We start from the raw sequence: 15,119 nt of genomic DNA, 5'->3' as shown, positions 1-15,119 counted from the left end.
TCTTCGTCTTTTGTTTATTTTGTGAATTCTCCCTATATATATATATATATATATATATATATATATATATATATATGTTTGTACACCATACCGCCTGTGAGAACAGAATAGCTGACCTCAAATCAGTAGGCATGACACAGGTCATCTTTTGACAAGTGACAACAATATCGACCACTCCAAAATATTCCATTTACTTATTTTTTCCCCTGCTTCTTCTTCTTCGTTTTTGTATATTTTTTTAATATATTTTCCTATTTTTATATGTGTGTGTATATATATATATATATATATATATATATATATAAAGTAGTTGTATGCTGTCAATGTGACAGTCCCATGAAGGGAATCATACTACTGCTATTTAGCCCTAGGAAGCAGTGCAGCTTCCTAGGGCTAAATAGCAGTAGTATGATTCCCTTCAAGGGACTGTCACATTAAGTTGACAGCATACAACTACTTTATCATATCACTACTGCTTAAGTCTCTCTGAGAGATTTAGAAATGTATCATATATAAATTGAAACGGGTGTCTTATTAGCAATTAGAACCTAAAGACAAAGTTAATAGAGGTCACAAAAGTGATAAAGAGTACTGAGTAGCACTGCTTTTGCTAAAAATAAGAGTTAAACAAACTCAAAGCCACAAAGACATTGTGTTTGTGGTTTTGCATTAGTTTAACTCTTATCTTTAGCAAAAGCGGTGTTAGTCAGTACCCTTTGTCACTTTTATGACATCTATTAGTGTGTGTGTGTGTGAGTGTGTGTGTGTGTGTGTGTGTGTGTGTGTGTGCGTGTCACCCCCTCCACCACTTCAGAACCGGTATTTGTGTGTTTGCATCCTCATAGCTTAGTAGTTCAGCAAAAAAGACCACTAGAATAAGTACTGATGTCTCTAGTCAAGAAAATTTGTCAACAGTACAGTAGTGATTATTTGTCATTTGGATTTATTCCCTCTCCTCAGAACTGTCAGATACCAATGTGCTTTCTTTGCCATCAAACATTGACCAACGAAGCAATGAAACCTTCACGCTTGAAGTATCCCTTTGGAGCAAAGCATTCTGACATGAAGGACAAGCTATTATCATAATTTTTGCAACTGAGCTCCTATTTCAAAAGGTAAATACAAACATTCAACATGCTACTCCAGGAAACTAGTAAACAGGAGAATGACGGGCTGATTGCATCGTACAACATTGTATTGCTTGTTGCTAAGTCTGGGAAGTTTCACACAATTGGAGAAACATTACTTCACCCAGTTATCAAAGAGGTTTTGTCAACTGTTATGCATGAAAAACCCGATAACATTATGAAAATGATCCTGCTTAGTAATAACACAATTTCTCGAAGCATCGATAAAATGCCCAACAAACATCAGCTCATTAATATTCTCCAGCGTTCTGAATTTTCTATACAAGTGGATGAGTCAACTATTGTAGACAGTCAATGTTTGATGATGGTATATATTCGGTATTTCAGTGAAAACCTTCAACATTGTGAGGAAATGCTGTTCACAGAGAAATTGCCACTTGATTCAAAAGGTGCAACTATTTTTCACCCTCACAAGTCTTTCCTTTTTGAACATAATATCCCACTCAGTAATATTCTCGCTTGTGTGTCTGATGGAGTCCCTTCAATGATAGGAAGATACAAAGGTTTTTCATCTCTCCTAAAGCGTGAAATTTCCCACCAGATACTAACTGTTCATTGCTTGGCACACCAGCATCAATTAGTGGTAAAAATATGAACAGTAGATTGAATGATGCGCTACAGTTAGTTATCAAGACTGTAAACAAATTGAAGTCCAGTCCCTTGTCTGATCGAATTTTCTGTCAACTCTGTCTGAGAAATGATGAGGACCATACTAAAGTCTTATACCATACCAAAATGTGGTGGCTGTCAAAAGGAAACTGTGTTTTTTGCTTTGTTGCACTTGTTTCATATAATCATATCTTTCTTTGAAGATACTCCACTATCCACTTCATTGATGGCTGCAAGGTGCAATATCCTTTTTTCTTTGTGATATATTCACAAAATTAAATGATTTGAATAAGTTATTGCAAGGAAACAGAAATAGTCCCATTGGTTGTAAATCATTTATCACTACATTCATTTCGAAATTAGTGTTGTATGAGACCAACATTTCAAAATGTCAATTCCATCAATTTCCACAACTTGATTCTTTGAAAGATGAATTAGTTGATGAGGATTTAACTACATATCACAACTATTTACAATCATTGCATGATAATATGGTGGAGCGATTTCATCATCATCATCATCATCGTCGTTTAACGTCCGCTTTCCATGCTAGCATGGGTTGGACGATTTGACTGAGGACTGGTGAAACCGGATGGCAACACCAGGCTCCAATCTAATTTGGCAGAGTTTCTACAGCTGGATGCCCTTCCTAACGCCAACCACTCAGAGAGTGTAGTGGGTGCTTTTACGTGTCACCCGCACGAAAACGGCCACGCTCGAAATGGTGTCTTTTATGTGCCACCCGCACAAGCCAGTCCAGGGGCACTGGCAACGATCTCACTCGAAAATCCTACGGGAGCCAATCAGGCGGTACTGGCAACGGCCACGCTCAAAATGGTGCATCTCATGTGCCACCCGCACAAGAGCCAGTCCAGGGGCACTGGCAACGATCTTACTTGGCTTGCCGGGTCTTCTCACGCACAGCACATTTCAAGATGTTATTGTGGTAATTCCAAATTGGTATAACAATTCGTTTGAGGTCAATGCAGTTGATTGTGAAGATGATGTTCAGGAGGAATTGAAAGAATTACAAAATGACAATGATGCCACAATGCAATATTTAAGGATGGACAAAATGCCACAAAACATTTTTGCCTGGCATGCTAATGATTTTGCCAGCTTGCAGCCTTAATGATAATAATAATAATAATAATAATAATAATAATAATAATAATAATAATAATAATAATAATAATAATAATAATAATAATAATAATAATGATAATAATAATAATAATAATAATAATAATGATGATGATGATGATGTGATAAGGAAGAAAAAAAGTTGATAGGTATGACAAGTTAGCTTAGGAGGTTAAGCAGTTGTGGTCAATGAAAAAGGTGGTAGTAGTACCTCTAATTGTCGGAGCCCTGGGAACAGTGAGTAAAAATCTTGAGAAGTACATGGAACAAGTAGGGGCTGTAATAAGGGTGGAGCACTTGCAGAAAACAGCATTGCTTGGAACCACTCAAACACTCCAGATGGTGCTCAAAAAATAAGGGGTGTTACCTTAGTTCACCGGTAGTGAACAGCTGGTACCGTAGTACATCTCCAGCATTAGAAGCTGTGCAAAGGCAATAACTAATAATAATAATAATAATAATAATAATGATTTCAAATTTTGCCACAAGGGCAGCGATTTTTGGGGAGGAGACTAGTCAATTCCAGTGTTTCACTGGTACTTAATTTATCGACCCCGAAAGGAGGAAAGGCAAACTCGACCTTGGAGGAATTTGAACTCAGAACACGAAAACAGATGAAATACTGCTAAACATTTCACCCAGTAACTCGCTGCTTAATAATAAAAATAATAATAACAAGAGCACTCAGAGCGAAAACCTCTGCTGAGGCAACACCAAGGTCCTCTCAACAATTAGCCGGGGATGATTTTTTAATATGAGACTATCTGAAACAAACTCGATTGTTCTCACAGATTAGAATACTAAAAATGACCCTGACAAGTGTCAAAAATTAAGTTAAAAAAATGGGAAAATAATCCAGAATCCTTGTCCGGTACCAGATTGATCCCAAAATCTAATCAGGGTTGGTTGTGTGGAATGTAGCTTGCTTACCAACCACATGGTTCTGGGTTCATTCCCACTGCATGGCACCTTGGGCAAGTGTCTTCTACTATAGCCTCGGGCCAACCAAAGCCTTGTGAGTGGATTTGGTAGATGGAAACTGAAAGAAGCCTGTCATATATATGTATATATATGTATATGTATGTGTGTGTGTATATGTTTGTGTGTCTGTGTTTGTCCCCCCAACATCGCTTGACGACCGATGCTGGTGTGTTTATGCCCCCGTAACTTAGCGGTTCGGCAAAAGAGACCGATAGAATAAGTACCAGGCTTACAAAGAATAAGTCCTGGGGTCGATTTGCTCGACTAAAGGCGGTGCTCCAGTATGGCCACAGTCAAATGACTGAAACAAGTAAAAGACTAAAAGAATAAAAGATAAAAAGACAAAAGAGATGGTGTGTACATGCAATCTCTTGCAAGAAGCAGATCTTTCTATAAAGATTCCCTTAGTTTAGCTTAGAAAGCAAGCTTGCAAGGAATTCTCTTATCGGAATTCTACTTGTCAGGGGTTTTGTTAATTAACCCAACCCAGATATATTATTCATTCAAAACACACAATTTCATTTATAACAAAATGCTTTGGAAATAATTCACTTTATGTTACCGTTACTCTCCACATGAATTTGTTTGGTGGATGAGGTTTAGCTAGTTGCCGATATAAAGTATTTACATCATTCCGAGACTCAGAGATTTTGGTATAGCCATGGAAACCAGAAGGAAACTAAATAAAAAAGAAAGAAAGAAAAAAAGAGACTGATGATGCAAGTAGAAAAACAAAACACAATTGAAATTATATGACAGGTAACACTATTTAACATGATTTTTGTCCTTGAGTAGCAACTGTAATTTTCTATCTGCTTACCCAAAGAAATCCCTCTCAGCAACTACTTCATCATATCACTACTGCATAAATCTTCCTGAGAGATTTAAAAATGCATTACTCTGCCTGGGATGTAGCCAACCCACTTACGCGTAAAATTCCTTCATTGGACACTAAACTCCGCTTGCGAAGACCTGTTGAGGCAAGTGAAATCGAAATCGAAATTGAACTAAATCTGTAGACTGGCACCCATGCCAACGTCTCTTCATTCAACACTAAACTTGGCTTGTGAAGACCTGTTGGGGCAAGCGAAAGCGAAATCGTGATGGCACCTGTACCAGTGGAGGACTAAGAGCACCGTCCGAGCGTGATCGTTGCCAGAGCACCAGCCGTCTGGCTTCCATGCCAGGGGCACATAAATAGTACCATTTGAGCGTGATTGTTACCAACATCGCCCTCCTGGCACTTGTGCCAGTGGCACGTGAAAAGACATTCGAGCAAGTTCATTGCCAGTACCGCTGGACTGGCTTCTCTGCAGGTAGCACGTAAAATACACCATTTCGAGCGTGACCATTGCCAGTACCTCCTGACTGGCCTTCATGCCGATGGCACGTAAAAGCATCCACTACACTCTCGGAGTGGTCGGCATTAGGAAGGGCATCCAGCTGTAGAAACTCTGCCAAATCAGATTGGAGCCTGGTGTAGCCATCTGGTTCACCAGTCCTCAGTCAAATCATCCAACCCATGCTAGCATGGAAAGCGGACGTTAAACGATGATGATGATGATGATGATTTCTAAATTTGAAATCAGTGAATGTATTTCACTAGAATTATTATATGTTTACAAGAACTTGACAGGCATCTTCGAGTAGCAGGCCATTGCTACTCCAGACTGATGATGAGCAAAGACTCAGAAACATGTCTCTGGATGCAGGCCTAGCTGGGTGGAGGTGCTTGTCTCCCCCTTGCAAACATAAGGACACAGGAAATGTGTCAAGGCCGACAGGAAGCAGTGCAGCTTCCTCGGTCTAACCAACAGTAGTATTATTCCCTTCAGGGGACTGTCACATTAAATCAACACTGGTTGTCAAGTAGTGATGAGAGACAAACACGAAAACACACACACACGCACACACAAATGCACACACAAACATGCACATGCACACATGCATGCATGTACATACATATATGTGTGTGTGTGTGTGTGCATGCATGTACATACATACAGTGTGTGTGTGTGTGTGTGCGCACGCACGTGTGTACATGTGTGCATGTATGTGTGTCTTTGTGTTTGTCTCCCATCACTACTCTAATACACACACACGCACACACACACACACATACATACATATATACAATGGGCTTTCACACAGTTTCTTATTTCTTTATTGACCACAAGGGGCTAAACATAGAGGGGACAAACAAGGACAGACAAAGGGATTAAGTCAATTACATCGTTCCCCAGTGCGTAACTGGTACTTAATTTATCGACCCCCGAAAGGATGAAAGGCAAAGTCGACCTCGGCGGAATTTGAACTCAGAACGTAACAGCAGACAAAATACCGCTAAGCATTTCGCCCGGCGTGCTAACATTTCTGCCAGCTCACCGCCTTTCACACAGTTTCTGTCTACCAAATCCATTCACAAGGCATCGGTTGGGCAAAGATTATTATAACAGAGGGTACTCAACATGCAAAGTGAATTTCAAAGTCATGAGGTGTAGTTTGACTGACATGGCAAGCTTTTTACTCTAAAATAAAAGAGAGCAGAGGACAACAGACATGTTAGCTTGATCAGCAATAGGGAGCTCCTTTATCTACCAATCCTTATTAAAAAGCAAGAACTTCAAGCAGGTATTTTATTCCTCTTCCATCATCATCATCTCTGTCATTTAATGTCTGCTTTCCATGCTGGCATGGGTTGGACAGTTTGACGAACTGGAAAACCAGAGGACTGCATCAGATTTCAGTGTCTGCTTTGGCTTTGTTTTTACACCTGGATGCCCTTCTTAATGCCAACCACTTTACAGAGTGTTCTCAGCACTGGATTAACCATTAAGCAAAATAAGTACGTGCTTAGGGCATCAAAGGAAGGAGGGGGCACCACAGAAATGGTAAATGGTTTACAGCACGAAAGAAATTACTTTAAACTTGCTAAAATAATATTCAGAATGCCTTTATCTCTACTAAGTACAGATGCAGATGTGTTACCTAAGGTTAATTTTGAGGATCTGATCAAAGTCTTTGCAATTCAAAAAGGTAGGAGGCAACTTTTCAAATATAAATAAAGTGGAAGTATACAAAAATAAACATTATTTTCCCTCTTACTGTTTTGTTTCATTTTGAAAAATAAAAATTTATTTTATGGTTTGTTATTGTTTATATTTTGAATTACATAATCTTTTATGGGGGCATCAAAATCATTTAAGTGCTTAGGGCCTCGATGGGTCTTAATCCAGCCCTGAGTATACTGGGTCCTTTTTACATAGCCCCAGTATGCCATGAATATCTGTGTTACATGACAAGACCTCTCCACTGAGATGAAGAGTAATCGATATTTCTAATTTTTTTTTTTTTTACATTATCTTTGTTATTTCTAAAATCATCCAAACAAAAAGGAACCCAACAGGTAAACCTACAGGTGCCTACTGTCCTCATGTCACAGAAAAGGGATTCCACAGCATGTTTGCATTTCCCTTTAATGCATGAGAGGGTGCCAGCATACAACCTGCAGGTTGGATCCAGCTCTCAGCAATGGTTAATCCAACCCTATGGGTCTCCCAGAACGTGTCACTGGCAACATTTTGTCAACTCCTCTCTGTACACTTTCACAACTTTGCATAGGTCTCTGCACAGATATCACCAAGCTTTTAGCAAAGTTTCATCCAGATTTTTCTCAATGAGCTGTTCACACTCTATTACACTTTACTTCCAAGCACCGCTACAAACAATGGAAATGAGCAAGAATGTTATAACTTAGTGTGCACACACGACCGAGTTCAAGGTTAACCTGTACCAAGTTCAAGGTTAATCTGTACCAAGCAACTTCACTCTGCATACAAATTCTTGACACCGTTTGATCAGACCTCATATGCAGATAAATTCTTGCGAAACATATACAAGATTGGTGGATATTAGGAAACTTTTTCTTAGTTTTAATTGTTGTCTTTCATAGTATTCACATAATGGATGCCTGCTTTTGTTTTTCGTTGCCAGTGGCCCTGGACTGGCTCTTGTGCAGGTGGCACATAAAATACACTATTTTGAGCATGGCCGTTGCCAGTATCACCTGACTGGCCTTTGTAGGATTTTCGAGCGAGATCGTTGCCAGTGCCCCTGAAGTGGCTCTTGTGCAGGTGGCACATAAAATACACCATTTTGAGCGTGGCCTTTGCCAGTACCGCCTGACTGGCCTTTGTAGGATTTTCGAGTGAGATCGTTGCCAGTACCCCTGAACTGGCTCTTGTGCAGGTGGCACATAAAATACACCATTTTGAACGTGGCCATTGCCAGTACCGCCTGACTGGCCTTCGTGCGGGTGACATGTAAAAGCACCCACTACACTCTCTGAGTGGTTGGCATTAGGAAGGGCATCCAGCTTTAGAAACTCTGCCAAATCAGATTGGAGCCTGGTGTGGCCATCTGGTTTCACCAGTCCTCAGTCAGATCGTCCAACCCATGCTAGCATGGAAAGCGGACGTTAAACGACGATGATGATGATGATGTTTTGATTTCGATAAAAGATGGGAACATGGAAGATAACAGCATATAGTTTGAATCAGTAGGGGGCATGTCATTTACACCCTTAGATAAGATGAAATGTTGATTACATCCAAGTTTTTGAGGGGTCTCAATGTGACATCAGAAAATTTAAAAACCAGGGATCTTTTTTGTATAGACACCATCATCATCATCATCATCATCATCATCATCATCATCGTGATGGAATGGGGTGGGTGGGAGAAATTTGAAATGTCAAAATCTTAGCTCCACTGAATCTAAATATAGATTATGGGGAAATTTCTAACAGTTAAATTAACTAACAATTTATCTTCTTAGTAGAATATCTGTACAATATCAGCCACAATATGTCTTAAGATGATATAGCATATAACATTTTTATTTATTACTTTTTACCTTTAAGGTGTGTTTATGTGTGTGCGCGCGCACGCAAGCCCGTACACACACACATACATACACACACTTGTATTTCTACCTAGTTGATGTTGTCTAAACCCGCCCAAGAAAACTTAATTTTTTTTAGTTGAAAACCTCCGTCAAAGAAATTTTCAAAATAAAAACATTAATACACACAGGCGTAGCTGTGTGGTAAAAAGTTTGCTTTGCAACTATATGATTCAATTCCACCGCGGGGCATCTTGAGCAAGCGTCTTTTACGGCTGCCTTAGGATGACTAAAATCTTGTCAGTGGATTTGGTAGACAAAAACTGAAAGAAGCCCGTCGTGCACACGTATACAAACACATGCACGCGCGCGCGTGCGTGCGTGCGTGCGTGTGTCTGTGCGTGTGTGTGTGTGTGTGTGTGTGTGTGTGTGTGTGTGTGTGTGTGTGTGTGTGTGTGTGTGTGTTTGTGTTTGTGCTTGCCCTCCGCAACCGCTAAACAATCAGTGCTGCTTTCTTTACATCTCTGTAACTTAGCGATTGGATAAAAGAGATCGGTAGAATACGTACCAGGCTTCAAGAAAAGGATCGATTCATTCAACTAAAACTCTTTAACACAGTGTCCCAGCATGGACACAGTCCAAAGATCGAAACAGTTTAAAGAAAAAAAGATAGGATATTATAGATATATTTATGTAACGGAAATTTCTCCGAATAGTAGACTACCCATTGATAAAAGATTTCTTATTCTTTTGTCAATGGGTGGTCTATTTTGCGAGTGTATGTCTTTTGAATACTTCTTGTTTCCGTCTATATTTTTATATGGTAGTCATAAATACATGTAAATCACAAAGAATTTAAACACAAGCATTGTAAACGTGAAAAAGAGGTTCTGGAAAGATTTGAGAAGGTGGTCCCAGAAGAAAAGGTCGGACGAAGGGAGGACAGTAAGCTGACAATGTGGTCTCTTACACCAATTCATGCTCCAATTCTTGTGTCTTCATTGCCATGAGGACATTTTTATATCAACGATAGGCCTATACAAGCCATCCCAGAACATGGATAAACCCAACGGAATCAAATTCTTGAGAGATACCAATGACGAGGACATGTATGTGTAAATATATTTATCAAGCAAAAATGTTTTCTTTAAAAGAATGCTTTGGTTAAACAAAATCCTGCTATCAAAACGACTGTTATGTCAACTTACCCAGGTACCTGTTATATTGCTTGTCATAACCAACGTTAAATTCAAATATTGATTTATAAATCTTGTATATACTTCGTCCCTGTCACACTTTCATTCATTTGGCATTGTTCGTTGTTGTTCAACCATTAATTAAATTGTTGTGTTTTCACTTAATACAAGTTAATAAAAAGCATATATGCAAAAACATTAAAAGGAGTCACTCCACGTCTTAAAAGTTAAATAAACGTCAAGTTACTAGACACACACTTGTTTACATTGCTGCTGCTATGGCAACAAGACAGTTAAACCGAGACAGATCTTTTGCTCTTTTCTATGACAGGGTTTGATTTCGCTTTGTTTTCTTTTCGTTTCCCCATGTTTCCAGTTTTCTAAAACAAAACAGAAAAAAAAAAAGAAAAGTTTTTAATCTATCATTTAGTAACCCATAACATTTAGAGGCTAAACTTTTGGGAGTGGGTTTCCCAGGGTGTGTTTGTGTGTGTGTGTGTGAGCATATACCTATCTAATCTGTCTCCTTTATCTATCTATCTATCTATCTATCTATCTATCTATCTATCTATCTATCTATCTATCCCTCTTTCTTTCTCTGTGTATATATATATATATATATATATATATATATCATCATCATCATCGTTTAACGTCTGCTTTCCATGCTGGCATGGGTTGGACGGTTCGCCTGAAGGCTGACAAGCCAGGAGGCTTGCAGCAGGCTCCAATTTGATCTGGCAAGGTTTCTACAGCTGGATGCCCTTCCTAACGCCAACCACTCTGGGAGTATAGTGGCTGCTTTTTACATACCACTGGCACGGGAGCCAGTCTGGCGGTACTGGCATCAGCCACCCTCAAATGCTGCTTTTTACATGTCACTGGCACAGGAGCCAGTCAGGCAGCACTGGCATCGACCACACTTGAATGGTGCTTTTAATATGCCACCTGCACGGGAGCCATTTAGCCCTGATCCTAAAGTCACTAACTACTAACCTATGTTGTAGGGTGCATTCTTCACCTGGGGAAGTTTGGGCATTTATAAGTAGCCATCTTTCCCATTTCCTGGCAAGAATGTAGTCAATCTGGCTAGTGTGTCCACCAGACTGGCAGATTTCCTGAAGTTAGTATTACCGATCATAAAATCATTTGCATCACAGAACTCCAGCAGCCTGGTTCCCTCCTCATTGCAGGAACCAAATCCGTAGCCACCATGAACACCATGGAAGCTCCCTGGATGTTGTCTAACATGCCTGTTGAAGTCACCAGCCACAAAGAGAAGGTCCCAGTCATTTATCAACGAGGTAGTCTGCAAGAGGGTGTCATAAAATCGGTCTTTCTGTTCATCAGGTAGCCCTGGCTGAGATAATGGTTGCTAATCCATGTTGCAGCACTAGTCTAAGCTTAAGCATTCTGTCACAGACTCTGACTACCTTTATTACCTTATCAACCCATTTCTCTGCAAGAAGGATATCCACGCCCCCAACCCCATCAATGTTTCCTACCCAGAAAATCTTATCTTATATCTGTGTTCTTTGCCTGTGAGGAACGTAGCAGAACTTCCTCTCCACCTTACTTCTTGGATGCAACACAAATCTTCACGTCTCCGTTCAAGTATCTTGACAATCTCACTGGACCTACCTTTCAATGTGCCAACATTAAGTGTGCCACCTCTGAGGGTGTAGAAAGTGTGGGCCAGCGAGACCCTGGGATGGGGGAAGCATCTGAAAAGAAAGCTCGCATTTGGCAGATCTTTACATCTCGATCTTTACATTGTGAATGACAAGGACCTTTTTGTGTGCACAGTCTGTGACAGACCACGTCTGTCCTTGGCTGGCCTCAAATCTCACCTGCGAACCCATGGAAAACAAACTTCAACCAGCTATTCTGATTATATGTCTGTGCACACGTTTGAATGTGGTGTATGCCAGAAGGCTTGCAAATCCAATGGGGGTCTTAAAAGACATGTTAGGATCCACAATGAGCAGAACTTACCTGCAGGTATTGGTAGTACAAATCAGAGGTGCAATCTGTGTGGGTGTTTTTTCAAAACATTGTCTGGTTTAAAAAGCCACATCAGACGCCATGAAAGGACTAAGGTGTAGGTACAGGAGGTGATCAAACTCTGTGTAAGGAGTAGACAACCACAATATATATATATACATATATATATATATATATATATATATAGGATTTTCAAGCGAGATCATTGCCGGTGCCCCTGGACTGGCTCTTGTGCGGGTGAGACATGAGGTTTCTCGAGCGAGATGATCGTGGCCGTTGCCAGTACCACCTGACTGGCCTTCGTGCGGGTGACACGTAAAAGCACCCACTACACTCTCTGAGTGGTTGGCGTTAGGAAGGGCATCCAGCTGTAGAAACTCTGCCAAATCAGATTGGAGCCTGGTGTAGCCATCTGGTTTGACCAGTCCTCAGTCAAATCGTCCAACCCATGCTAGCATGGAAAGCGGACGTTAAACGACGACGACGACAGGGTAGGTTATAATGATGGGACACATTTTAAATGCTAGTATCTTGGATTATAAAAATGATATAGAGCACAAATATATTTATTACATAACTGATATTCAGGAGTTCAACAAATTATCAAAGACTTCACTATTTTCTACAAGTAGTTGATGTTGGTGACCCTCATAATGTTGTGGACTCCAAAAGAAATTACATACATGGTCAAAGCATACTTCACCAGCCAAAGATCCATCGTTACAGCTCAAAGAAAATTCCAGCAGTGTTTTGGAAAGCAACAGGCACCATCCCAAAAGGTGATCTACATACCATTACAAACGTGTGTGTGTGTGTGTGTGTGTGTGTGTGTGTGTATGTGTGTGTGTGTGTATGTGTGTGCGCGCGTGCGTGTTGGTTAGGAATTAAGATGAAAATAGTGATAGCTTGTTTGACTGCAAAATTACACCTTCTTCATTCATGACAAGCTGTTCAATAATGAATTTTAAAATGGCAGCAAGAAGAAAATAATCGTCCAACTATTTTCTGAAATGATTGACTGGAAGAAACTGAAGTGTGCTATGTCTGAGTTGTCTAAATTACTTATATATTGGGTAAGAGATTAAGATAAAAGACAGCAATAGATAGATGGGTAAATAAAAGATAGTGATAGACAGATAAATAGGTAGGCAGGCAGGCAGGCAGGGAGACAAACAAATAGATGGCATTATATATTGTGAAGAAAATAACTTATTAAAATTTAACAAACAAATATTTATTCATAAGTTTTCTTAAAAGAAATTTGAAGAACAGAAGTTTATCATTTTCTTTGTAGTAGCTTGACCCTTTAGTGTTCAGATTACTCTGTTAAATGTGTAGTAACGCCGTGCGCATGCGTGGAATTAAACAGCCAAGCGTTCCCGCTTAATTCTACCTCTTTTACGGTCGGCCGACCATGAGCATGGACGTGATAAGCTGTCTCTCTACATCTTTTGGACTTACACTCGACAGCTCGCTTGCAACTACATACCCACGTCCCAACAACTATGCTCACACACAACAGAAGCTGTAACAACAAGAACTAAAGATGTATATATGTACCACCTAAATAAAGTGTTGTTTAAGTTGATAGTCTGGAGTTCAGCGTTCCATTATATTCTTTAATTTTATAGTAGGAAAGTCAGGTATACATTTAAAGATGTATAACCCACTTTCCACTAAAAATGTAATAATTTTTCACTCAAATTGTTTTGAATTACTCATGCATTGAAACCTTGAATTAATCATGCATTGAAACCTTATAGCTTTGAGGTTTCAATGACGTGATTGTTTATTTTTAGGATGTCAATATAGGTCAGGTGTGAGAGGCTAGATATCACCTGTTTGAATATAAAACATGCAGAATATTTGGGCTGGATATGGCCGGTTTAAACACTAAAGAGTTTAAAGATTGTGGTGGGAAATGTGTGTGTGCCTGTGATAGACAGACAGACAGACAGAAGGCAGGAACAAGAGAGATGAGTGGTTGCAAACAAAACTGCAAATTACATTATAGACAGATTTGGCAAAAATTATTGTAGCTTTTATACAGAACCTTGGTGCATCATCAGCTATGTTTTCAGTGTTTCTCAATCTTTTTACCCTTGCTTAACCTTTAAAATGAATTACACGTCTCAAGAAACTCCTGCACAAGAAAAATTACAGACCATATCTTTCTCATATTTTTTACATTGTAGTTCATGTGGTAAATATCATATATAGGTGTAGGAGTGGCTGTGTGGTAAGTAGCTTGCTTACGAACCATATGGTTCCGGGTTCAGTCCCACTGCATGGCACCTTGGTCAAGTGTCTTCTACTATAGCCTCGGGCCAACCAAAGCCTTGTGAGTGGATTTGGTAGACGGAAACTGAAAGAAGCCCGTCGTATATATATGTATGTGTTTGTGTGTCTGTGTTTGTCCCCCCCAGCATCACTTGACAACTGATGGTAGTGTGTTTACGTCCCTGTAATTTAGCGGTTCAGCAAAAGAGACCGATATAATAAGTACTAGGCTTCCAAAGAATAAGTCCTGGGGTTGATTCGCTCGACTAAAAGGCTGTGCTCCAGCATGGCCACAGTCAAATGACTGAAACAAGTAAAAGAGTAAAAGAGTAAGAGTAAAGAGTATGTAACATTATTGGGTATACCAATTGACACATGAAACACATTCTTCGTAACTGAAACATATGTATTAATGGCTTGTAGGGACATTGTACTTCATTATGCAACAGTAATATACTACCAAGTACATAGTTAACATGGTATCCTTCATTTCTGTTAGCAGAGTGATTCAATCACTTTTAATTTATCTTTCAGTGTTGGTGCTAAATTCTTTCGAAAATCTGAAGAGATAACTTAAAACTGAAGACAGAATGTCTATGCCTGACAAAAAATGTTTTCAAAAATGTGTCTAAACTATAAGTGTTATTGTACCTGGTTTGGATATTCTATTTTTAAGAAAAATCATGAACTTTCTAAACATTCAGCACCTCACCACTTGACATTTGCTACTTTTTCGTGGTCTCACAGCACTCCTAAGGAGGAATTACTGCACTGGTTAAGAACCACTGGATTAGAAAGTGGAGCAGTTTTAAATTACTTCATAATCATTATAGCAACCAGAAGACCTGTTGAGGCA

The 15,119-nt window shown here is 39.6% G+C and overlaps 1 protein-coding gene across 2 annotated transcripts in view; it reads right to left on the bottom strand.

Annotated features, from left to right (window-relative positions):
- Positions 1 to 14,163, bottom strand: part of LOC106877035 (uncharacterized) — a 19,766-nt gene extending 5,603 nt beyond the window's left edge. The window contains exons 1-3 of one of the 2 annotated variants that reach the window (XM_089350377.1): positions 14,037 to 14,163; positions 10,238 to 10,359; positions 4,444 to 4,560 (exon numbers count right to left, since the gene is read on the bottom strand). In XM_089350377.1, coding sequence (XP_089206503.1) covers positions 4,444 to 4,458 — 15 coding nt within the window. In that variant the 5' untranslated portion in view covers positions 4,459 to 4,560; positions 10,238 to 10,359; positions 14,037 to 14,163. The other variant, XM_014925824.3, reaches the window with a different exon arrangement.
- Between the last annotated feature and the right edge of the window lie 956 nt (positions 14,164 to 15,119).

This window comes from Octopus bimaculoides, chromosome 4 (assembly GCF_046866305.1).
Source record: "Octopus bimaculoides isolate indiv1 chromosome 4, ASM4686630v1, whole genome shotgun sequence".
NCBI lineage: Eukaryota > Metazoa > Mollusca > Cephalopoda > Octopoda > Octopodidae > Octopus > Octopus bimaculoides.
This window is presented reverse-complemented; position numbering and strand designations above follow the sequence as displayed.